Here is a 26,897-nt window from a genome sequence, read left to right as displayed (position 1 = left end):
CTTACAACTCTGGTGATTTGGACGATTAGAGGAATTCCAGGTAAATGCCGAGGAGAACTATTGGAAAGTGACAATACAACGTAGGTACAACGCGGAAGCTAACCACCAGGATTCAGACTCATGTCTGTATCTGTCCCAGATGAGGTGAACACTTTCTATGCCCGGGACCCTCTGCCCAACTTGCAATATCCCTGGCAGATGTATGCAGATCCTTCAAAAGTATTAGAATCAAAATCAGAATCAGAAAAACTGACTAAAAAGATGGGCAACTTAGTACACAGTTTCCATTCTCACCCATTAATTCACGCAATGCTCCTGGACCTGATGGAATCCCTGGCCAAGCTCACAACTTTAAAAAAAAGGTGGTAGGATGGCCTAGAGGAAAGGTGGCCGACCAGTAACCACTGGTTCGATCCCCTGCACAGGAGGGTGTTAGTTGTAAAACTAGCAGAGGCTAGTATTACGTCTACGGTGCCCACCATCTCTACCATTGTGTCCTTGAGCAAGACACTTAACCCCAAACTGCTCCAGGGGCGCTGTACTGCGGCTGACCCTGCGCTCTGACCCCCTCCGAAGTGTGGTAACTTGAGAGGGGATATGCGAAAAGACAAATTTTTATGTAACCAACCATTGACTAATAAAGTAACTTAACTTAACAGGGTGCGGGCAGATCAGCTGGCAGATGTGTTCACAGACATTTTCAACCTGTCATTGCTATGTCCCATCAAGTTTACAAGGAGTCCACCATTGTCCCTGTCCCCCCCAAACAAAACAAATCCATCTGCCTGAACGACTGCTGCTTCAACAGTACAGTAAGTCCTAACATTCATCACTGGGCCCTCTTCAATTTTGTCATACAGGCCAAAGAGATAACCACATGATGATCATCGCCCTATTCAGCCACACTGCTCACTCCCACCTGGACCAAAGGAACACATATGCATTCAATACTATTGTGTCCTTCAAGTTAGTCATCAATCTCAGAGAATGACAGCTCAATACCCCCCTGTGCAGCTGGATCATGAACCTACTGATGGGCAGACCCCAGGCAGTGGATAGGCACCACCACATCCTTAAAATCCTTAAATAAGTGGCCACCCGTCGCAGAGGAGAGCACACTTTCGCCAAATGTATTGACAGCAGCGCAGTTTAAAGTCCCATCAGTTTGAAAATCTTCCCCTGCCGGCAATGTCAGAAAAATCCTAGAGAGAGGGAGAGCAGTTGCTCCTCCAACTAAAATCTCTGTAAAACTCTCAAATTCAGTTAAAGGTAGTGAAAAAGGTTAAGGGAACACTCAAATGTTTTGAAGTCCCTCGTTGATGAAATGAGTGGACGTAACCTTTCATTAATCTATTCATAATCAAGTTTGCGAGACACACTAGCTACTTTAATTTCCATACAGATTATTGCCTGTAAAATGTTTGATTTGGACTTTGACAACGTTTTTTTTTTACTAGCGTGATTAAACCAAACAACACAGGCAAAGATATTACATATTGTCATGGCTTTTGAAGGGATTATCGAAATGGGCCACTGGTAGCCTGCCATTTGATTCACCTTTTGTTGTCAGACCTTGTGATTAACCTGGCCCACAACCTATTGTTTTACTCAAACCTTGTTGTCAAGTATAAAAACTTGTTCTAAATCTGGATCTTTAGAATAGATTTCAAGACGGCTGTGAACAATCTCAACGCTGTGCAATAAAGGGCTTATCATAACCATCTGTTTTCTTTTGAGGCTTAAGTAAAGATTCAAAAAGATTTCCTTCAAGAGCTGAAAACAAACAAACAGACTGTCTTTTGGAAAGGGAAGAGTCTCAATACACTATTTAATATATACTTTTAAATAATAATAAAAGTCTTTTTTTCTTAATTGTAAAAACACTGTGATGTTTAGCTTGGCACTGCTACAGTCAGTCCAAAATCTTTCCCTGTGGATGAAATAATAATAGGCTGAGGCACAAAATATGGCGAAATTGGTCTAAATGGCTAAAATCACTGACACACTAAACTGAACAGCCAGTCAGTCACCTCTCACCGACAAACTAGGGTGTATGCAAATAGAGCAGCTGTTTGCATAAATGCATGGTTGTATATATACAATTAAAGCCAATGGTTCTGAACACCCAACAAAAAGTACAGGAAAGACAACATAATAGCTTGTGGCTAAAATGCTAGCTAAATATGTCAGGCCCCTTGGTATGACACTTTGAATGTTTCACAGAATCCACTTAAAGCCACTAAGGGGCACTTTACACGACAACACGAAAAATAAAAATATTCTCGCGGATGCACTATATCATTTACATGAAAACAGCAAACGCAGGCATGAAACCGCAGGTTTTTGAGATCACCTCCCAGGGAGGATTTTTTGGAAAACACAACGGTTTTGGTTTCTTGTAAACACCGAAACCATTTTCCCTGGTAACGCTGATGTCACGGCTCCACTTCACGTATGCATAGTCTATAACATTTGCTGTCAAAATACCCACACGCGAGTTATAAAGTTAGAAGACAACATAACATGCAAGGTGTCTCCGCGGCACCATCACTGTGATCAGCGGAGAGTGTCGTGCAGAGCTCAAATATAACACTCGCCAATTTAGTCTAAGCGATTAGTAAGTTATTGAGACCACCGCCACTTTGTCTGGGGAAAGATTTGTGCTCTGCCGGTTTTTCTAGCAAAATAAACGTGTGTAGCTTCTATATGCCAGGGACACAGCTCTCTCTACATTAAAAAACACTATCCATAGTTCAGCGCGCAGCGGTTAAGTTACTGTTCAACAAAAGGAGCATTAAGGCTACGGCTTCACAGTAAAAGCATTTCACTGGCTAAACATTAATAGCATTTCACTGACTAGACAAACGTGTGTCGACTTTTATTTTGAAGTACGCCTAACAGGAAAGTAGCCGCTCACAAAGCCCCTTCACTATCAGCGTCTTCTGTTTTCACGAGTTCAATGCGGTGAAATAAGAGGACAGAAAGCTTGTCATTTACAATACTTGTAACCCCAAGCTTACACCAACCGCTTTATGAACGTTAGTGGCATTCATTTTCGGTTACAGTAAGGTTTTATGCATCAAATTGTGCCGGAAGAGCTTTCTACTAGGCGAAGTGTCACCGCTGACACTTGGCCTGCTTACTACAGCGATTTCGTCCTGTTTCCTCTGAAAACATATGTACGAGTGAAGATGTCAGATAAATTGTGCCTGAACGGGTTTTTTTATTAAAACCAAAAACTGGAAAACTGTCACGTTTTCACCGTGTAAAGTGCCCCTAAGAGTAACTTTGTCCGTTGGCGGCCCCTTTGGACAAAAGCGGTAGTATTTTTACAACGCCCGCTGTTGTAAAGCTGTTTTCCAGCTCGTGCCGGGCGTGCGAGTGTCAAATGGTTAGGGCGCCGCGCAATATAGTGCATGTCCGTGTGTTGAAAGTGTGAGGGCACGGACTCTTTTCGGCTCCTTGAGAGTGGTTAGTGACACTGCATCAACTAACGCCAGTCAGTGCCACACACACCTGATTGCAATGAGTTGATGCAGTGTCACCTAACTACTCTCACGGAGCTGAAAGATTACGTGTCCTCACAGAAAGCGAATGAACGAGAGACGGCAGTTAGTATGGATCACGATGAGGTAATGTGTTTATGTTGTTGTAAATAATGACTATTTTAGATGAATAATGGTAATCTGATGATGGTGAAGCAAAGCAAACTTTGTGTTAGTACAGCTCATTCATTTAGGAGTAAACACTGCAGTCTAGTTTGCTCCCGTGAAATTGTGTATACGTTGCTTGGCAACGTCCTCCTCCCGCCCGTAGCCGTAGCCTATATCACTCTCCCTTTTAGCTTTTCTTCATTGCATTCTTTTTTTTTCTTTGATCGTTCAGCCCCGTTATCAGTCATTATGACTACAAATAACTGTCTCAAACAAGGCTCCCGCTCCCCTTCCCTCACTTGGAGGCAGGGGCGTAGGAACGAGTTTAATATTGGAGGGGACACAAGCGCGCGCGCCGAGCGCGCGAGCGGAATTCTTTTGCCCTTGCAAGATCTCTGCGCCTGCTTTTTGGCACAGCTACTGTAATGTAAGGTTTTAGACACATAAATGCTTTAGGGGGGGTTACCATGATAGCACTACTACCAGAAGCGTTCCACATCAGTATAACAACCATCTAGCAAAAATATAAAATTTTCAAATTTGCTTTGAAAATAATAAATAGATAATATATACAGAATAATTTGCATAACACCTGTTGAATCCCTTCACAAAGACACCTCAGAACTTAATGAAATATCACCATATCTATGAATTGAAAATCCACTTATGCTGGCAGAAACACTGATTAAGGATTTTTCCAGACAAAAGTAGTAAAATAACAAGAAAAACAATCCAATGTAAAAAAACAAACAAAACAAACCTGTATGATATGCAATCATACTTTGAATGTTACTGTGTGGGAGATTTAATTCTTGCAAGTTTAGTTTTCAAATGTTTCATGAATAAAAACGTCACCCTTTTTTCTTTTCTTTTTTTTTAAAATCGCACCTTGCATCAACCTGAAAACGCATATTTACAGTAGGCAGCCCGAGCCCATAGAACAGAAGGCTTTTAGAGAGCGCATGCTGGACGGTAACGTTCAGGAGCAGTGAACCTCTGATGTGCCAGGCCAGCAGCAGCATGAGAGAGGCGGACTCAGCACGAGGTTTGTTTACAGGCTTAAATTAGCGATACGATAAAAAATGAGCTTTTGCGCAGAGCATTTACTAACAGAAAGAACAGCTTAACGTGTGAAAAAAGTCTTCCCGAACAGTCTGAGCCGGTAGGCAGCGCTGCGTTAAGGCACTCCAATGGGCACTCCCCGCCTGAATGCCTAAAGGTGCCAACACACTGCACTCCGCGGCGCGGCGGTTGGCCGCGCGAATCGCAGGTTCCGCGCCGCGTGATCATATTGGGTCATATTGTGTCCGCCGCCCGACCAGAGTAGCCTTCTCTACTCTGGGGATATGCTGGCGCTAGTGCTAACCGGTGCTGAGAGCACCAGTCTGCTGTGCTGATGGTGCTTTACCCAAGCTAACCGGTGCTAACTTGGTTCATAAAGCAAAACTGATAGCTGTACACAGCAGGCAACAGACACAGAGGCTATTCACAGAACTTATGGGAGCAAACTGTGACTATTATGTTTTCATCCATCTTAATTTCCTCTGTCCGTCGTCCCGAAGTGATTGACGTCGGGAGGAGCTCAACGCTGATTGGCTATCGCGGCGCGGCCGGCGGCAAAAAGTTCAATATTCTCAACTCCTGCGGCGGCCGCGCAAAATACATTGACTTTGTATGTAAACTCGCTGCGCGGCGGAGTGCAGTGTGTTTGCACCTTAACTCCCAACCCTGCACGCCACCCTAAAGGCTCGGTTCGGGGCACAAAAAACACATTTAGGGGGCCGGTGACAAGAAGCTGTGTTGCGCTTTCAAAATAAAAGCAATTTCAAAATCAAATATTTTTCTCCTTGCGGTATAATTTTTTGGGGGGACAAATGCGCCTGTCTCCAATATTGGAGGGGACCCGTCCCCCCGGTTCCTACGCCCTTGCCTGGAGGGATAGGCTTCTCAAATCGCGTTGCTGCGCCACACTGAAATCTGCGACCAATACGAATATGTGACCATAGAGCCTGCATGCGCAAACCGAAAATCGGACTGGGTGTGCGACCAGACCAAAATCAGAAATAAAAACGATATAAATACGTCTTTCTTTGCACTGATGGTCTCGTTTGCTGTTAAAGGTAATTTATGACTATCAGAGGAAACATGAGGCTGTTTTAAAGATATTTAAATGTTACTCATAGCTGCTTTAATTAGTGATGGGTTTTCAGAGCTGTTTACAGTCTTTGAATGTGCTTCAGGGGAGGAATATGTCTCAAAAACCACATCAGATTCTTGTCATATGGAAATTGTTAAGCAATGTAATGTATTTCATCAGCTCCATATTCTAGACAATAATAACAATCACATCAATCCTAGCATGTCAAAAGTACTCTGAGCAGTAAGTCCCTGGCCACAGCGAAGTTAAGACATTTCTAAATCGTCTGAAGCCTTCCTCTCCCCTCCAGCTTCACTTCTATGCCTCTGTAAGTATAAACATGTTGCTGGCAGATTTCTTTGATTTTGTTAAGCATATGGAAAGGGAGTCAGGAGACCGTCTCAGACACAACACAGACATCAATCAATTTGAAGGACAAAAATGTTGAGGGTGAGAGCCAGGCTGATGTCCAGGGGTTTCTTTATTTCTTTCTAAAATGTTGCATTGGACTGCAAGGAGTTTAATGTGAGCCATGCAAGGGAATAAGTGTGTTCAGCAGACACACAATTTCAAGGCTAATTTGGGATTTTCACACCTCATGGTCGTCAATTTCTTGCAGAGAATTACTGCCCTGAAGTGTTTTCTGGTTCCAAATTGTACTCCCTTGCTGGCTTTTTAGTGGCATTTGAGGATCTTGTGGCAAAGAGTTAATGAATACAGTACAGTAATTTGGCTTAAAGTTCTCCTATTATACTACTTTTCTGGTCTTAATTTCTCATTAATGACTCCTATGGACCTGACACGAATCACAGCACACAAAAACATGTAGATTTTCTGGAAGCTCTTCCTCTCATCTGGGTGCATTCAGCAGTCTCTGTCCACACTCGGCTTTGTGCTTCTCCGCCCCCTCGCCCCCGCTCCTGCAAACCCCACTCCGTTGTGATTGGTTACCTTCCTTCCGGAACACTTTCAGCAGCGCGAGGGCAGATTTGAGCAGGAAGGTGGGGGCATGGCCGGAGCGTGCCTGAGCACGTTGCAGCATTACCATACATGGAAAAATCCGGATTTGTGACGTTACAAATCCCGGAATTTTGAACAAGTGAATTCTCGACCGGCTGCCCTAGTGTTTAGCGCTCTGCACAGCCACCCCTGTTGTGGGTCTGCCACAGGATCTATTCCCAGTCGGAGGTGCCAAGTACACCCCCAAAGGGAGGCATCCAGGGGTCATCTTGACCAGATGCCGGAACCACCTCAACTGACTGATCGCAATGTTAAGGGGCAGCAGCTGTACTCTAAAGGATTCCCGGATCACAGAGCTGCTCGCCCTGTCACGGAGAGTGAGCCCGGCTACCCTACAGAGAAACCCCATCTCAGCCCCTTTGTATCTGCGATGTCTTTCTTTTGGTCACAACCTATAGCTTGTGGCCATAGATGAAGGTGAAAATGAAAACTGACAAGTAAACAGAGAGCTTTGCGTCAGCTCCGTCTTCCCCACCGTTGCCTGGTACAGCACCCTTATTACTGAAGCCGCTACACCCAACCGGTGGTCAATCTCCTGATCCCTTTGACCCTTATTCGTGATTATGACCCCGAGATACTTGAACTCCTCTACCTCGGTTAGTTGCTCCCCGCTCACCTGCAGGGGACAAATCTTTTTTCCATTAGAGCACCATGGCAACAGATTTGGAGGTGCTTATCCTCATCCCGGCCCAACACACTCAAACTGCAAACTGCTCGAGGCAATATTTCTTTAAGTGAGTATCAAGAATGTATCACACTATCTTGACTCTTTCAGTTCCAATCTTAAAGGAGAATGCACTGATTTAACACAAAGTGTGTTTCCAGGTGTTGGGGAGTACTACTGCATATATGAAAAAAAAAGTCGTAGAAAACTTTAGTGTCTGCAGAGGGAGCTGTGTGAAGTTTGATAAATGGCCTCAAGAGAGTTCTCTTGATAGTGATGCTTTCTAACTTCTGGATGATCACACATCCACAAACAGAGATAAGTTGGACTTAGAATGTTGTGCCAGAAATCCATTATTTGATTGCAGACCATGATGCCATTCTTTTTTGTCATTGCAATGATGGTGAAGATTCTCTCTGCCCAAACCTTTAGTCAGGGCCACGACTGCTAACATTTGTTGGAGGGTGTTTTGACAGCGTGCGAGAGCTGAGGGAGAGTTGAGGGGAGACGGTGAATAACTTTCCCAGATGTGGCACCAAAGTCAGTTGCTGACAGGCTGTCTCTCTTGTTGGACAGGGCTGACAGAAAGGCTGTGGGCTTGCTGTTTTAGAAGACCAAACACGTCTTCTACTTTCACAAAGTGTAGTGCTGACTGAATGCTGAAGCCTTGAGTTCTATTTATAGATATACAAATGAACCTTCAATACCATCTATTCTACATTGTGATTGAAATGACAGTTCACAGTGATCTGTGTTAATTTTGGAAACAATTTTTAAGTTTTTTAATCATATTTAGTCAACCTCATCCTGTTTTTATTTAGTCATGTTCTATTTGACTTAAAGTCAGATCACTTAAATCTTATCTTTATCAAAGAGAACTATTAACATGTTAGTCTTTAAGTCAATCATTTTTAAAAATTTTAGTCAAACTCATTTCATTAGATTTGATTTTATCTGATTAAAACACAAATTGAAAGATTGAGAAGGCAGCTTTGCAGATTGTGTCTGGTCTAGACACAATGAATATAATAAGACATGGAAAATGTTCATTGGATGCTAAATCAAATTCAGTTTGATGGTAATGGGAAGGACAAATAAACATAGCATATTTATGTCATCAAAAGCATAGTTCCTCAGCTCAGGTGTTATGCGCATCATGGACTGATGTTTATGATTGCTAGTCGTATAGCTTTTAGCTAGTCGGTCACTAGTTTTAGGCTGCACCTCCCACTGCTGCTTTAAACTTTAATCTACACCAACAGCTGGAGTAGTCATAGATTCAGACTTGAGTTTCAAAAAACACATTAAATCAAGAGTTAGAGGGCTAATGTCTCAGCAGGACTTAGAAAAACTTGTCCATGCATTTATTTTTAGTAGACTTGACTACTGTAATAGTGTCTTTGCTGGCCTTCCTAAAAAATCTATCAGACAGCTTCAGCTAATTCAAAACGCTGCTGCTCGAGTCCTCACTAGGACCAAAAAAGTGGATCACATTACCCCAGTTCTTAGGTCTTTACACTGGCTTCCTGTCACTCAAAGAATTGATTTTAAAATATTGATGTTGGTCTATAAAGCCCTAAATGGTTTAGGGCCGAAATACATCGCTGACCCTTACAAACCAGTCAGAGCTCTCAGATCGTCTGACACTGGGCTACTGACAGTCCCCAGAGTAAGGACTAGACAGGGAGAGTCAGCCTTCAGTTTTAATGCACCCAAGCTCTGGAATAAACTTCCAGGGGACTTGAGGTCCGCTTCAACACTCGGCTCTTTTACATCAGGTCTGAAGACTTTGTTGTTTCCGTTTTAACCTGTAATTAAAAAAATATATATTTTTTTATTCTTTTTAAATGTTTTAATTATTTTATGTTTTATTTATATTCATGTTTCTCATTCGCTTTTTTTTTTATGTGTGCTCTATACTTATATAGATGTATATGTATATGCATATGCATATGTATTTTGTTTTTGCATCTGTAAAGCACCTTGAATGGCCTTGTGTCCGAAATGTGCTTTTAACAACAAAAAAAGAAAAGAAAAAGAAAAAGGACTACATGAGCTGTCTTGTCCTAGTCCTTTCAGTCTAGTCCTCAGACAGTCCCATAAACTCTGACATGAATACTATGCACTCTTAATAATTGGTTTGATCAAGTTAAATATTCTCAACAAGCAAGTGCCTGTACCAGGAAAAGGGGTTTTGGTGAGGTAAAGAACCCCCCCTCTGTCATACTATTTTCATCATCCCACCAATTAAACGGCCTTGTTAACAACTAAAATGGGTTGCGGCGACTACCTGACAGACAGTTGGCAGCCCTGGGAAGTGGGTAAACATGGTTTAGACTGAGCCGGCAGTCCAGCTTGACAGTAACAACCCCATGGACAAATGACAAGTATAAAGTGTGCATGGGGGACAGACGGTTTAGCACCAAGAACCAGCGGCACCTCCTACAATGTGTTCAAGACCGCACAAGACTCCTGCACAGACACTGGAGCGTTCTCAGGCTGGATCGGAGGATAGGTGAAATGGCACAGCAGCGGTGGTATGCAGAAGGGGTGTGGATCCCTATAAGAAGGACTTCAGCCCGTTTGGAATCATTGAGTGACAGTTCATTTTCAGCATTGTGGCCATGCTACTGACAGGGTTCTTTCTGAAAACTATCAATCAATCTATGAATCCTCCCCAGCAAATACAAGACAAGACTGGCCTTCCTGCAGTAAAACCTGAACACTAAGCTATATCCATGATTGCTGCCCAAAGTCTGTGGGGGAGAGCCAATAGCGTTGGAGGCATGACCATTCCTTGTTTAAGCTTTGTGTTTGTGAGGTCTCTGGCAAAGACCTTTGTTGATTTTATAGTGATTTCTCTCATTTGGGGAGGAGTGCTAAATCAATATTAACCCTCTGACCATCTAATGCCTCGTTTCCACCGAGTAGAGTGGGTCGGGTCAGAGCGGCTCAGAGCGGGACAGCTCACTTTTAAGAATCTTAAATGTATTTTCATTTTTGTAACATGATTTTGTAGTTGTTTTTGTTTTATCTTTTGAATTTTATTTTTGTTTGTCTTTTTTCTTTTACTTTATTTCTTTACCTTACCTTATTGTATTTTAATGTTAGGTGGACATCCTTTATAAGCCCCTTGGGGTTTCTTTTGTCCCATCTGTGCATTTATGTATGTCTATGTACATCTTCTTGCCATTTTAATCTTGTTTATCTGCACAAATAAAATTAAACTAAACTAAACTAATCTCGTGGTGTTTCCACCGCCGACCCTACCCTTACTGGTGGGGCGGGGTTTAGGCTGGACTGCGACAGCCGCCGCCAGAATATGGGTCAAACTATCGGGCTGTGGAACAACTGTGGTCAAGCCAGCGGTCTCTCGTTTTTGCTTGGTCAAACCAGCCGCTTCTTTATTTATTTACCCCCGTATTGTGAGCGTATTACGCCGGTAAACGCACGATCTGGTAGGGAATGAACAGTACTTATAAATGGCAAGTATTGAATTTACTTGGAAACCATATATAAAACCAGTTACTTCCATCAGATTTCCCTGCAAATGTATTTAATGCAAATGATTTATAAATGTTTGTGTCTGCTTGTTTCCCCTCCTTGTATGTGCCTGTGTCCCCTTTCCCACTCTACTTTTGATGTCTGGCCATTTCTCTGGCATTTAAAAAGACGTCTGCTGAACTCGCCATAAATATCCCCAAAGTTGGTCCATCTGGTTGTGACCAGAGTAGCCACCACTCAAACGACAGTCTACAGATTCTTTGAAATATATTGACTTATTCACAGATGCATTATGGGGAGACTTATGCTGGAGTTTTTATCCTGTATTCATGACAAGCCACAATAGGCAACGTGAGCAGGTAAATCATAGCTGTTGCTGATTTGTTGAATCTTCAAGAGTCCGACTGGCAGCCAAAGTTTTTCCATACATTTATTTTGTTTTCTCTAAATGGGTTTGAGCAGCCCCAAAATAAAAAGCGCTTCATAAGAATTAGACGGGTAGAAGCCAATGGGACCCATCATAGGCCTTATATAGCTGAAGATGTGGGGGAAATATGGTTTATTCAGTATTTGCCTATAAATATACTGTACGTCTAATCCACAGGGAAGTAATACATTGAAAGTCAGCCTGTGGGTCTCTGGCAGAGGTGTATTTATGTGTCTGTGTCAACCGCCATTTAGCAGCAGGTTCCATGTTAAACTGTAATGTGTCTTTGGCAAGGCTGTTGAGTAGCTGAGAGACTTAAATAGGGCTACAATAGGGGGGCGCCCTTAGCTCAGTTGGTAGGGCGTCCCCCCCATGGGCCTCGGCCAGCAGCGGACCCGGGTTCGATTCAGGCCCGCGGTCGTTCTCTGCATGTCACTTCACTCTCTGCCCCATTTCAACTCTGTCTCTACACTGTCAATAGAGCATAAAAATGCCAAAAAATATCTTTAAAAAATATATTAATAATAATAGGGCTAAAATAGCAGGGATTTAGAAACACAATGGACAGCCTCATTCATATCTCTCCCACCACTTGTTGTCTGAGTTGTCTGACAAACAGTTATTTTTTTCTATCGCTTCCATCCTAACACACTTTCTTGTCTTTGTATGAAATTGCCCTTCGAGAATGGGACAAATAATTCATTATCAACAGCTCAAAGTAGCAGGCAATGCAACAATTACCATTGGAGCAGCATATCAAACAAATCCTCTTACTGCTAAAATGCAAGATTGACTTTCTCTCCATAACCTCACAGTGTTAGAGCAAATGTGATTTTGTTTTGGTTTGTCTGTGTGCATATGGGTGTACATTAGGGTTGAAGGGTTTCCCATAATTTGAAAAAAAAATCTGCAATTCTTTCAGTTCCCCAACAGAAAGCTGAACTGTAAACTTTGGTGTTTGAGAGTTTCACTCAATACTCACCCATCAGGAGGACAGTCATTGTGTAAGAGATCAAACTTGCTTCTGCTAAATCTTCCTTCCCTAAAAAAATCTTTTTCATTTTTATGAATACATCTACTTACCTACTGATGAAGTATGCTGTAGTGTTCAAGTTTTTAATGCAATTTTCTTCCTTCACATATACTTATCGATAGAGTATTTAATAGTAAGTCCATTAACATAATAATTTAACATACAACAATATGAGCACCAATCATTTTCACTGTGATGTACCCGGTGTTGGGGAGACGTAAACGCCATGTTATTAAACTAGTACTGTAACCACATTTTGGTAGTTCAACTGCATTTACATTTGCATAGTGATTCTGTCGTGATCAGCTGGTTGCTGTGTGTTCCCCCTCCTGTGCCTGCCACTCCCTCTGTCTGTCTCCGCTCACCTGGTCTGCATCAGCAATCAACCACCTACTTCACCTCTGGCTTCCCTGCTGTCGTCGCCAGATCGTACCATGCACTACAGTGGTAACTATGCGTGCCTGGCTCCAGTTGATATTATTACCTCGCTCTATTTTCTCGCCTCTTGTAGTTTTTTGTGATCTAACAGATTCAAGTAGTTCATTTAAGTTATCCTATTTGTTCTGTTGTTAACTACAGAAACTACAAAAATGTTTGAGCCATAAAAGGAAAGGAAGTTATTCTTATATTTATTTGACCATTGCTTTGCCAATTGAACCCCCAATGACAAGCCCTGTACCCTTTTCTTTCATCCTGACCACTATTTTAGTTGTAGTCAGATAGTAGGAAATCCAGATTTGAACAAAAATGTGACGTGACAATTTTCCCCTGTGTTTTATTACGGACAGGTTTAGATCTCAGCAGGGATATTCCCCTTCCAGGAAGCTGGTTTGTCAGCTCACCTGTGAAAAGATTTGGTTATTGTTTTTAATGTTTTTTTCTTTTAATTTGTAATTTATTAGAAAATTATATTTCCTTTGGTTATGTATGGCCTGTGTAGAACAAACTGCCACTTTTAGGTTTCTGCAAAAAAATTCAGTGGCATTTTTTGCTGGCATGTGACTTTTTTGTATTACATTTTGTTATAACAAACTAGATTGTCTCCCTAGGGTAGCACTGCTGTAGTTGAACTTCTCCCACTGTGAAGTCATTGGTAGTTACACTGAAAGTTGACCATAGTCACATTAATTGAAACCAGTTGTTTTTCTGGAAAGCAATCAAAAACCTTTTCCACTTGAAATGTTCACCTTTCAAGAACATGATTACGTTAATGAAGCTGAAAAGGGTCATCTGTAGGCATACATACTCACCATGGATAGGGTTGTGTCCCACTGTTAGGGGAATTGGCCTCTCAGGTTGGGATTGGACGTGCGTCTGTGTGTGAGTGGTGTGTGTGTGGTAGTATTTGGGCTTGAGGACATATTGCTGGCTCTGACCTGGGTGCATGGGCATGGGCCGGATCCTGGTGGGAAAGAAGAGCAGAACTAAATTAATTATTTTCTGACAACTGAATGGCAATCTGTTTGACAAAGAAAAATGTGTCGGTACACATTTAAAATCATCCATATTTTCCACGTAGGTACTAACAAGAAAAAGTCCTCAGCACGTTGCGGCTAACTTGACCAAATGGACAATTTCCCAAAAACTTTATGTATTCTTTGAAGCCTGCGGTTTGAATGTCACAGCAGGTGTCTCTCTTTTGACAGCTGCTGTGACACACCCACTGAGGGCAGCATATTTGTGCACCCCTGTGGTTCACTGTGGATGTACACTATGGAGGGATCCTTTGCCAAAACCAGTGCTTCAGTGCTTAATAATTAGCATTTACTGAATGTTAAGATTTGAAACGCTATTTCATAAAATAAATGTATTGGTACAAAATATTGGTTATATATTGGTGGTATATGATAGAAAATATTGTATTGGCCCTGTGCTAAGATCCCAATGTGTTCTTCTGGTTCTTTATTTCTTCTTACGGCCTCCTCCCTTCATATCATCCTGGGAAAGCCACCAATAAATACATCTATATAAATACATATGTAGGTTCAGCAGTGTACAGAGCCACCCAACAACCTTCTTCTCTGCATGTTGTTAAGACTTGGTTGTGTGATTTCTTTTTTTTTGCAACTGCCTTACTCTCTTCTGTTGTACTTAAGCATCAGATGTAGAGCAACTGTAAATGCCTGAAGAATATATTCAAGAAATAAACAAGGGAAGGTTTTTGCAAACAGACTCTCACTTTTACAACACCTTCAAATAGATGCCTAGCCTGGGACTGTCCGCCTACCTACTTCCGCTCAATTTTCATTTCCCTTGAGTAGTCAGTCTGGATCTGCGGTATATTCGCGGGTTTTCTCGCGGGTGGCTGAGAACAATGACATGCGCCAGTTTCAGTTGCAGAAGCCGGCTCATGACATACGTCACGACCAAACGTTATGCGATTTGTTGGCAGATCCAGAGTGGAACTGGGCAGATCCAATAGTTTTAAACTTCAACAGACACCCGCCTTCAAGTGAGTTTACGTTTGTCAATTGAGCGATTCCAGACCTTCTGTACAAATTAAATTAAGTACAATGGTCTGGTAGGACCAGGCTAATAAATGCCTATTTGAGAGTGGAAAATAAAAGGGTAATATGAGCTGATGTCAGATATTATGAACCTTCTTGATCTAATAAGGCAAGGTATGGTATACTTTAGAATTCAATGTAAATTAACACTACTAGAAGTTGATACAATCAAACCCTATTCACCTGCAGTGTCGCCTTAAGCTCAGAGCACCTTTGGGCCGATAGTTGCAATAACAAATATGGGAAATAAAACTTGCCAATCTTTATCTATTTTTTTTCTTCTTCTAAGTGTAGAGTGCAAAAAATCCTCTTGACAGCAGCTTTCTAAAAGTTAAGGTTAAGATGTATCCGAAACATAAATAAAAATAAAGTATAGTCTTATTCAGATTTATGTTAATAGAATAGATATGGTCTAAAAGTGCCGGGTGACAGAGAGGACATGAAAAACATGGAGGAAGAGCCATTTGTCAACTGGGCATATTTTCATCCCATCCATATGATAGGCCCCCTTCAATGTTAAAAATAAACAGAAAGTGATACCCTTGTAAATAGCTCTGCTATGACCCTGGCATGTCTTGAATAGCTCTTCTGTTTAGGTTAAGTAACTATGTATAGGGTATGCTATTCTTTCTTGTGGTTTATAAAATGTGTTCACGTGTATTCATTTATCGTGTGCATAAGATGTACTTTATTGTCCATTATTTATAAATTTTCATTCATTTGCGCGAAAAGAAAATCATAAGAATATAGGAGCCATTCACCCCTTTCACTATACTATATACAGTTCTAGTCAACATTATTGCCCCCCTCCCCTCAATTATAGGTTCATAATGTACAATATCCCCTGACGTGAAATTATGTAGTGAAACACATTTGGTTCAAAATGATATTAAAGTCATATGCACAGCAATATAGTGAAGCAGTTGTTGGCGATTAAGATGAGACACTACAGGCAAAGTACTTTTGTTATTTTGAGGTGTTTGGCTATTTTTCTTCCATAGCATGTCTTCTTCATGTATGAATAAAAAGTTAAATGTAAATGTAGGTGTTTATTTGACTAAACCTTGTCTGTTTGTGTCTGTATATTTCTCTTATACGACCATCTTCAACGGCCATTATTGCAAAAAAAAGATAATCTCAACTCTGAACCATAAATCTCAACTTTTAAAGCACTTACATCAACTAAACTTTCTATACTCATTCATTCATTAGTACTATTCTGAAGGTAATTACATAAGGATTTGTTCATATGTTGTACATTTTAAGATTTATGAGAAATGTTTGTTCTTATAAACAGGCCGAAAATGCCTTTTTAATAAATGTAAATTGTTGTTTTTTTATTTGTAAAATGAAAAAAAAATACTGTATCCAAAGTCTGTTCAGTAAAAACCTTGCAATAAAAAGCAATTTGCCAAACATCTCTATATTAGGTCCATCTGTCCACAGAGCATTTCCAGATGCAGAAGGGTTGTTTGCATTTTGACAAAGTTGACAATCAGTTGTGCCTTTTTAAGTCATTCTTTCAGAAGAAGGGTCTTCCTTGGCCTCTGCCCATCTCTGTTATGGTGTGGTTTAATGGTATGGATCCAGATTGCTCCAGGTCAGCCTTGGGTCTTTTTGGGGTGTTTTATGTGTTTTATTTTTACACAGTCCCCACCAATCCACTCTTCTCATCAATGTTCATCTTTCCATGATACCCGGAGAGGTTCTGAACTGTTTCATGCTGTCTTAATTACGATGTGTGCTGTTGAAACAGGGATGCCACAGTTTGTATATATATGGCCATATACCCTTTAGAATTATTGCAATTAGTGATAATAGCACTTTGGATGCTCTCATGCAGCCATTCACCATTCACCATTGTGGGAAAAAAAGGGAACAGAGAATAAAGCTGGCTTTTTAAATCATTCAATCCATGATTCATTGGTTAACAGAAGTCAAGTCAGCACTGAGAATGTATCAAAGATGGGTCTACTTTTAGTGCTTTTCTTTTCAGACTGATTTGAATTCCTGGAAAGGATGCCAATACTTGTGTCCTATGGCTTAGTCAAACACCAATGTACAAAACCTGTTTCACTACACACTTTTATCTCAGGAGGTATTGTACATTATTTACTGAAAAATCCAGGGGTGCCAATAATGTAGATCAGAATTGTATGTGAAGTATTATAGTATTCAGATTACCAACTACTTCTATAGAAGCTTGGTCCAAAATATGTATCTAACATATATACTGTATATAACAACAAGGTGCTTCAAAACCTAAGATGTGATAGAGGAATAGAAGTTATAGGCATAAGATCTCATTCCAGTCTAACACAAAATGCATTGGCAATGACTGAGCCATTCAATGAACGTAAGAGAAGAGTGTTGGAGAGTGTCCAAGGTTACAAGAAGAGCCTGATAGTCTTAAATATCAGAGAGGAGATTTGACTCATGTCTACATAAACAGAGCGGTGAGTCGGGTTGTGTGTGTGTGTGTGTGTGTGTGTGTGTGTGTGTGTGTGTGTGTGTGTGTGTGTGTGTGTGTGTGTGTGTGTGTGTGTGTGTGTGTGTGTGTGTGTGTGTGTGTGTGTGTGTGTGTGTGTGTGTGTGTGTGTGTGTGTGTGTGTGTGTGTGTGTGAATCTGTTCAGTCTCGGCCTTCATTGCTCTGGCCGCAATCATAATCCTCCGCCGACCTCTGCACTCCAGTCGTCCAAGTCTTCTTCCCACAAGAGCTGACATACTCTCGTTCTACTGTAGTGAACCCACTGAACCTGACCAAAGCCCCATTTCCACTATTAGCAAATACTGCAAAACTGCAGCAGGGCTTGACTGCAAGGGAGGGAGAGGAGGAATAAGCTCTTCAACTGTATGGCAATGCTTTGTTCTGACTGGTCGACTGAAGGGATCAGAGAAACAGTTGCCCTGCGTTCCATCCCCAGACTTCCCTGCTATTTAGTACGGTAGAAAATATTTAGGATGTCCCAAATCTTGTGGTCGAATTTAGCATGCTTAAAAATACCCAGATGCCTTTTTACATCCAGTGGAGCTATTTAGTTGTTGAAATCGGCATGCACAATCCAGTGCGCACCAGAAGTGATATCACATCAACGGAGCCTCCGTATGAAATGGGATGCGCCAGATATACAGTCATATGAAAAAGTTTGGGAACCCCTCTCAGCCGGCATTATAATTGACTCTGCTTTCACACAAAAAAGATAAAAGTGGTATGTTTTTCATTTACCAGGAACAGCTAAGTACTGGGATGTTTTCCAAACAAAGATTTTTTGAAAAGCAGTATTTAGTTTTATGAAATTAAATAAAATGTGAAAAACTGGCTGTGCAAAAATATGGGAACCCTTGTGGTTTTGCTGATTTTAATGCATGTAACAGCATGTAAAACTGAGGACTTTAAACACAAAATTGGTTGGATTATGTTGTTAAGCCTTGAACCTTGTATAAAGGTCTGTTTAATCATGAGAAAAGGTATTTTAGGTGCCTAAATGCAAGTTGCACTTCTCTTTGACTCTCTGCAGAAGTGAGACAGAATGGGATCATCAAAACAGCTCCCAAAAGATCTTAAAAACAAAGATTATTCATTGTCATGGTTTAGGGGAAGGCTACAAGAAGCTTTCCCAAAGGTTTCAATTGTCAATTTCTACTGTAAGGAATGTTATCAGGGAATGGAAGGACACAGGCACAGTTGCAGTTAAACCCAGGTCTAGCAGACCAAGAAAAGTACAAGAGTGGCATAGGTGGAGGATAGTGAGAATGGTTGCACACAACCCACAGATCATCTCCAAAGACCTGCAAGAACATCTGGCTGCAGATTGTGCATCTGTACATCGTTCAACAATTCAGTGCAATTTGCACCAAAACATCTGTATGGCCGGGTGATGAGAAGGAAGCCCTTTCTGCGCCCACGCCACAGATACAGTTGCTTGGAGTATGCTAAAGCTCATTTAGACAAGCCAGATTCATATTGGAAGAAAATGCTTTGGACTGATGAGACAAAAAATAAGTTATTTGGTCTTTATAAAAAGTGCTTTACGTGGCGAAAGGAGAAAACTGCATTCCAAGTAAAACACCTGCTACCTACTTTCAAATTTGGTGGAGGTTCAATCATGCTGTGGCCACTTCAGGGACTGGGGCCCTGGTTAAATTGGATAGTCGGATGAATTCAACCCAGTTTTAACAGATTATTCAAGATAATATTCAAGCATCAGTCACAAAGTTGAAGTTGCGCAGGGGTTGGATATTCCAACAAGACAATGACCCTTAACACAGTTCAAATTCCTGCAGAGGGAAAAGTACAATGTTCTGATATGGCCGTCGCAGTCCAATGACTTGAATATCATCGACAATCTATGGGATGATTTGAAGCAGGTTTTCCATGCTCGGCAGCCATCACATTTAACTGAACTGGATCGCTTTAGTATGTAAGAATGTTAAAAATACCTACATCCAGGATCCAGACACTCATCACAGGCTACCGAAGGCGTCTAGAGGCTGTTATTTTTGCAAAAGGAGGCTCAACTAAGTACTGATGACATTTTTATTTTGGGGTGCCAAAATTTATGCACCAGTCAAATTTTGTTATGATGCTTATTGCATATTTTCTATTATTCCAATAAACAAAATGACACTGCTGAGTTGCTCCTGTTTACTTAAGGTATGTCATATATGTAAAGGAATTTGCTTCTTTGAAATCCCAGCTAATGATTAACAAAAATCCCCAAAATTAGAAGGGGGTCCCAAACTTTTTCATATGACTGTATAAGCAAGAGGCAAGATCAAGGCGCAATGGTATGATGAAAAAAACAAGTGAAAGTATGTCCCCAATTGTGTGCCTATATGCTACCTAGATCATTTTTATGATCAGCTGTAGCATATAGAATTGAAAAAAGAAAGAGTGTGTGATTTGGAACACAGGGCATGTCTCAGACACCCTGTTGAGGAAACTCATATGAGTTCTATGAGTTCCATACCTCAGGATAATTTTCTTTTGCTTTCAAATGACAAAAACTGTTCCATTGCTACAACCCATAGGACGGCTGGCTCGTTGTGAGAGATACATCCCTTTTGAAATTAGGAGCAGCTTTTGAGGACACACAGAGATCTGGTAGAAATGACTAGTGCCTGGGCAAAAAATAATACAAATGTTTTACAGAGTGCATGTAAAATTTACATTCTCAATATCATTAATCAATATCAAAAATCTGGTCTGATCTTGGCTGAAAACAGTTGGATACTTTGCCAGGGGAATTTGTTCTTCACTATGATGGTAAACTATGTTATACAAGCCCAGATGATCCACATAAACTTTGTGCTTGCAGATGTTTGTTATATAACACAGTTTGCTCACAACATGTTAACAATTATTTGGACATTTATGGTTCCATGTTGAACCACTGTATTGGTGATTTACTGGGCTTGTTTTGCTGTAGTACTGGTCATTTCTAAGGCCGGATGGATTGGAACATAGTAATGTTGGATGCATCGTTACTGGTGTTACAGTAGACAATAGCAGATTATTGGTCCTGACTGAGGCTGGCTCCTAGCCTGGTCCTGCCAGACCATCATACTGCATTTCATTTGTACAGAAGGTCTGGAATCGCTCAATTGACAAACGTTAACTCACTTGAAGGCGGGTGTCTGTTGAAGTTTAAAACTATTGGATCTGCCCAGTGCCACTCTGGATCTGCCAACCAATCGCATAATGTTTGGGGCTTGACGTTATGTTATGCATCGGCTTCTGATCCACTCTCCCTCTGTTCGCTGATTGGACCGCCAAAAATCTGTCTGCAGACAACCTAAGACTAACTACTGAAGGGAAATTAAAATTGAGCGGGCTAGCTGGCTCCTGTGACGTAGCAACAATCGGCTTCATGAAACAATCATACACAGATTTGAGCTCAACTTGTGCATTCAATGAATGAAAACATTTGTGGGACTCAACAATCTTTTCTGTTGGAAGTAAACCTTAAGCAAACAAAGATAGTGTAAGGGATGTTCTCCAATGATCAGAGTGCAACCTCTCACAACACCACTACTCACATGTTTCTGTGAAGTTCTCTAATGTCCTGCTCCCATGACCTCATCGCTACACCTGACAGCCAACCAAATGGTTTTTGGTTAGCACTTTTGAATCAAACTATTTCTATGCTCACTTGCACATCTGTGTTACCTTATAAATACTCCCTATTAACATGTATTGCCACATTGATAAAAACAGGTCAATGGTCGGCACTTATTTCATGATCAACCCATATGGAGCTTTCTTGTTTTTTTCTTAAGCTGCTTTATGATAAAAAAATAAAAAAATAAACATTTTGAATGAGGCCACAAATGTATTACTTTTTAGGATGAAAGTGTTATCTTTTTTTCTAGTTTTGGTTTATTGAACCAGTTTCTCCATCTTGTGTTCAAGAGGGTACATTTTCACTTCATAATATAATTTTACAGTTGCAAAGAAGGGCCTAAATTAAGTTGAATAACCAAAGTACTTATATATATATATTCTTTATCTGTTAATTATGACATTGAATTTGTTCTGTTACGATATAGGCTATCAACTCTACTTCAGTCAGTCCTTCGCCAAGTACATTTAATCAAAGGGGGGGAGAAATTAATTTTGCAATTAATATTGTATCATGTCATCGTGATATGAATTGCAATATCATATTATAACGTATTGTACTGAAATTTCTATATTGTTACGTTGCCATAACCTTAAGCATGAAAAACAATAAGTGACCGTTTCAAGCCAAGTCCATCATTTAAACCGTATCATTGGGAAATCGTTCAGCTTAGCTTAGCCGATTTTTTCCTGAACAAACAACAAACAGAATCAAAGCGTGGTTACTTACTGCTGCTGGATGTGCTGTTGGATGTAGTGTGGTCGTACGTGCTGGGGGGCCGGCTTGACAGTTAGTTTCATCTGGGCCATGTTGCTAGGCAGAGGGGGGGCGGAGCCATAACCGTTTGGAGACGCCTGCTGAGGTATGGGCCGCTGAGGTACAACGTTGTGTACATTTGTGTGACCGTTGCCGTGGTGCCCATTGGTGGCACCCTTATTCCCCGGCACCGCTGCAAAGGGATGTGTGGGCACCGTCTTCTGCTCACATGCCTTCCCGTTGGAGCCCTGCTTGCAGACACAGAGCTGAGGCCTGAGGCACATTCCTCCGTTCTGGCATTCAGGAATGCAATTGGCTAAAATGCAAAAACCCAGAGAGAGAGCGAGAGAGAGAGAGAGAGAGAGGGAAGAAAAATGAAAGAGAGGAAGGAGAAACAGATGGAGAATGATAATGAGTGATGACGGTATAACAGGTCACACGTACAAAAACACAGGGAAATACCTGGAAGTATATGAATAAACTACACTGGATCTTATCAGGATTTGAAATGCATGCTCATGCACATCACAGGTCTTTAACTGTAAGGTTATGAGATAAATATTGAAAAACAGCTTTAATCACACACTAACACAATCATATGTCATCGCTGTTTCAGATCTTGAGCTTTAAGGGTGCTTTCATACATAACACTTCTTGTTTAAGCTGGTGGGAAAAACTGTGCGGACCCAGCATCGGACTAAAACAGCATGAAACAGTGGGTACGTGAAAAGAGATGCACTTTGCTTGTGTCCAACTCAGTGTTATTTGGCAGTTCCTCAATCAATAAGAACATTGTTCAACGTAGCAAAGTACTACTGTACCAGCCCCAAACACGCTTTCTTTTTGTAATTATACATTTTAAACATTATTCATATAGTCCATTTGCAGTCTTGAGTATGTTATTAATCAAGTGTTTGTGTGGAGGCAGAGCCCTTGTTCAGTTGAGTGTGGGTGGGGTTGGTTTCAACAGACCACACTGTCACAAGGACAGGGTGTCTATTGAGGGAAGTAGTTCCAATAAAAACTGGGTATCCCTTTCTTTTACAGTCATTTAAAGGCATACTAGGCAGGATTATCACCTAAAAAAGAAAGTTAAGAGTTAAAAAAAAAAAATCCCTCTCAATAGTCGCTTATGCCCAACTAGAATGTGTGGTGGTGTTTTAATGTGCAGAGTCCCCGCGGACATTGCTATCTCAATGTCAGGAGGAGTGAAGGCAGCTTCATTGGGCTCTGGCCCCATGTAACACCTGTTTAAAATGATTTAGTGGAACACAGACCTAACAGAGTGGTGGCATTTATCTAAATAAATGGCTAATCACATCAATTGTTCTTAAGGAGCCAGGGTATATCACCCTGGAGACCCGCTATATAACATACTGTACATTTATAACCATTAGCTGTTAAACAAAGGCTTTTAACAGATACAGCTGCATTCTTCATTAAAAAATGTTTAAGTAAGTGAATAATTATATAATTACATTACATGAAAGACGTTCCACACTGTACTCAAACACATTTGCACATGCAACGACACACAAACACACTTGGCCACCTTCAAACGATATGTGTATGTGTATTGAGTGTCTGTGTGTGGTCTCTGTGTGTGTGTGTGTGTGTGTGTGTGTGTGTGTGTGTGTGTGTGTGTGTGTGTGTGTGTGTGTGTGTGTGTGTGTGTGTGTGTGTGTGTGTGTGTGTGTGTGTGTGTGTGTGTGTGTGTGTGTGTGTGTGTGTGTGTGTGTGTGTGTGTGTGTGTGTGTGTGTGTGTGTACAGCCAGTAGGAGAAATGAGTCAGAATGAAAGCAGTCCCTCTAATTCTCCCCCAGGCTCCCTGAGGGTGGCTCACCTCCTCACTAAGCGTATTAGTCTAAGTAGTGGCTTTGAGATTTGTGAAAATGATTAATGAAGGGAAAGATTTGCTGGCACAAGTAAAAGGTTACCTCCTCTGCTGCAGTTGTCCACATTTCTCAACACAAGCGCAATGTTCTTTATTCCAAATGAGATCTCGTCTGGTGTGTGCACATCTACCCCATATGACTGATATGACACACTTTAACTGATGAAATATGGTAGAAACCTTAAGGACCCACTATGTTTTCCACAGCTTTCATTGGCTAGTATAACAGCATTAAAGGGATAGTTCAGTATAATTGAAGAGAGGTTGTATGGGGTAACCTCTGAAAATACGTTTTTTAAAGATATTTCTGTAATTTTTCCAAGTGTACGACTGAGTGCAACATGAAAGCCTTTGAGAAGAGACTTTCAACCAGAGCCCTGCCCTTGGATTGAAGGTAGGGTTAGGGGTTCGGCAAAGTCTACACTACAGCCTTCTTCAAGGTTAACGTTGCTACTAAGAACATTTACAAATTCTCTGATGGATCCTCCAGTGTCTCAATCAGAATCAGGTAAGCAAGTTTTCACATACAGGGAATTTGCCTTGATTTTTGTTGCATACAATAAACAGAGAAGACAATAAAGTAAAAAGCAATCATTGAAGTCTAGAACATAGGGGAGAGTGGGGTAAGTTGTGCCAGGGAAAGTTGTGGGAAACATTAGTGTAAGTCAGGTGTGTGTAGACTATGCGATTTCACTGTAAAAAAAAATGACATCCTAAGTTGCCGTTCAATTTGAGTTTAGGTTTGTATGGATAATATCTTTGTCAGCAATGTGCATTTTAAGGCACTTTTGAAATCCAATTTAAGTCTTAGTATTACATCAAACTAGAACGTTGCATGGCAAAACTAATTCTTGCTAGAAGTTTAGTCCAAATAATACTCTGGGTGAGTAATGAGTTTCAGGTGGTACAGCAGTCTACCATTGATCGCAGGGTTGGCGGTTCGAGCCCCACCTCCAACCTACATGTGGAAGTGTCACTGGTCAAGACACTAAAGCCCAAATTCCAACTATATGACGTAGTTGTACAGTCCATTCCTGTCTCATGACTGACTGCAACCCACGTCACATGTCTTTTGACGGCTTCTCATCAACCTTAAAGGTGGAGTCAGTGATTTATGGAGAATCCTTGTTGTTCAAATCAAGTTGTCAAAATCAGTGAATATCTCCTCGTGATCCGCTACCTATCAGTACTATACGTGTGCTAAAAAAATATCTGATGTTAACACACAGAGTATGTAAACAAAGGGCGCCAATATAGATAGCAACATGCCTGTTTACAAAGCCTAGGCTGTGTATAATTGCCATATATACAGGTGAAACTCATATTATTAGAATATTATGGAAAATGAATTGGAATTGAGGCAAGAATTCATGCAAAAGGGGCCCAAACCAAGTACTGAGTACATATGCATAATTATACTTTATAGAGAGCCGATATTTCTGTATTTAAAATCCCTTTTTTATTGATTTCATGTAATTAATGAGATGCACCTACCCGTGCATCTCATAAACCACTGCTCGCAATTGGATAGCACGAAGAGTCTACGACCAATCAGGGCAATGAACAAGGTGACATATTAAGCCCCATTCGTTTGGCGTACAGCGGGGTTAACTGGTAAATTAAACTTTTGCCAAAACCGAAAATTCTTTTTTCTTGCTAATGAAAAATTTGAGTGCCGTCTTCCTAATCGTTGTCGAGGCCAAAGCCGTTTCAAACTCAAACAACATTTCCGCAGCCATCTTTGTTTTTTACTATAACGGCTTTGACGGCGCATGAACAGCACTGTCGTCATCCGGCAGGTCGGAATTTTATGACATAGTTAATGAGCTCCAATGGATCTTGTCCAGACCAACAGGCTGATCAAGTTTAAATTTGCCAGCGGCAGGTCTGGATTTCCAGGCTAAAAAAAAGCTTGCAAATGCTCAAAACTCAGGACATTCACAGCATAATATATATTCTGCAGTGCACACGCAATTTAAGTCCCAAAAATATGTCTACCCTTCTTTCAACACACCATTATCAGTTGAATTATACCCTGCTTCCATAAAGGCATTTCCCAACCCCAAACCCAGCAGATCTACGTTATGTTAGCATTCTGAAATAGCCCCCCGGTTCATCTTCCACTTTTGGAAAAGCTTTTTTTTTTGCTTTCTTTTGTGAGTAGCGTAAATAGTTTTCATTTCCCCCCAGCCCTCTCTGGCCTGGAGCTGAGGCTGCCATCTGTTCTGCAAATACTTTTCTCTCTCTCTCTCCGACTGAGGTCAGCTACATAGGAACTTCATTCTGTGACAATGGTGACAAACTAAGTGACGGTAATTTACTTGTAAAATGGGGACATGAAATAGATCAGTCAAGCTGATTTTCCTTGGACTTTTCATCATCAAACCAAGCTGGGCCTGTTGCTCGGGGGGAACTCCTCCACACCCACACTGAGGTCTGCAAGAGTTAAATGTGTGTGTGTGTGTGTGTGTGTGTGTGTGTGTGTGTGTGTGTGTGTGTGTGTGTGTGTGTGTGTGTGTGTGTGTGTGTGTGTGTGTGTGTGTGTGTGTGTGTGTTTGTGTGTTAGGGGCTGTGCTCATGTGGTAGGGATCCAAAATGAGACGGAGAGAAACTTGGGAGGCATAATGATTTTCTTTGTGTCACCGCTTTGATGCAAGACCTTTCGAAATTCCAAAGTGAGGAGAGAGAGAGAGAAAAAAATGGCTCGCACTTTACGGGTAACTGCAACAGCCTGTTCTAACCTCCTTGCATGTGGCTTGGACAGATGTTCAACTGAATTCACAAGTAGGTAGGTAGAGGTGGAACGATATGACATCCATATATGAGGTATTGAATTCCACATTATCTGAGTCACTCCCGGCCCCTCTGAAGAGTTTAGATTAGCTGTGATAAGACTTGTCTTGTGTGAATGTAGGGGCCTCAATCATCACACTTATCTTTCCACTGGCAAGCAATGATGCCATTCAAACCCTATCATATTAAACATCCTAGTTATTCACAATAACAAAATGAATCAACGCTGTCTCTCAACTGCAATGATGTATTCCTCTAGAGACAAACAACCAATTTGGTGAATGCCGTTTGCCATTCAACCTGGTGTACAATGCCAGTTTAACCTGTTCAAGGGGTCCCCGGAGCATAATCTTGTAACTAGCCCTGCTGACGACCGCCGGAAGCTG

The 26,897-nt window shown here is 41.2% G+C and overlaps 1 protein-coding gene across 4 annotated transcripts in view; it reads right to left on the bottom strand.

The window, feature by feature from the left end:
• Positions 1 to 26,897, bottom strand: part of ltbp1 (latent transforming growth factor beta binding protein 1) — a 144,007-nt gene that overhangs the window by 100,894 nt on the left and 16,216 nt on the right. For all 4 annotated transcript variants that reach the window (XM_080036965.1, XM_080036966.1, XM_080036967.1 and 1 more), the window contains exons 3-4: positions 21,798 to 22,140; positions 13,689 to 13,840 (exon numbers count right to left, since the gene is read on the bottom strand). In XM_080036965.1, the coding sequence (XP_079893091.1) occupies positions 13,689 to 13,840; positions 21,798 to 22,140 (495 nt within the window). The remainder of the gene's footprint in view (positions 1 to 13,688; positions 13,841 to 21,797; positions 22,141 to 26,897) is intronic.

This window comes from Ammodytes marinus (genome assembly GCF_949987685.1).
Source record: "Ammodytes marinus genome assembly, chromosome: 11".
Lineage (NCBI taxonomy): Eukaryota > Metazoa > Chordata > Actinopteri > Uranoscopiformes > Ammodytidae > Ammodytes > Ammodytes marinus.
This window is presented reverse-complemented; position numbering and strand designations above follow the sequence as displayed.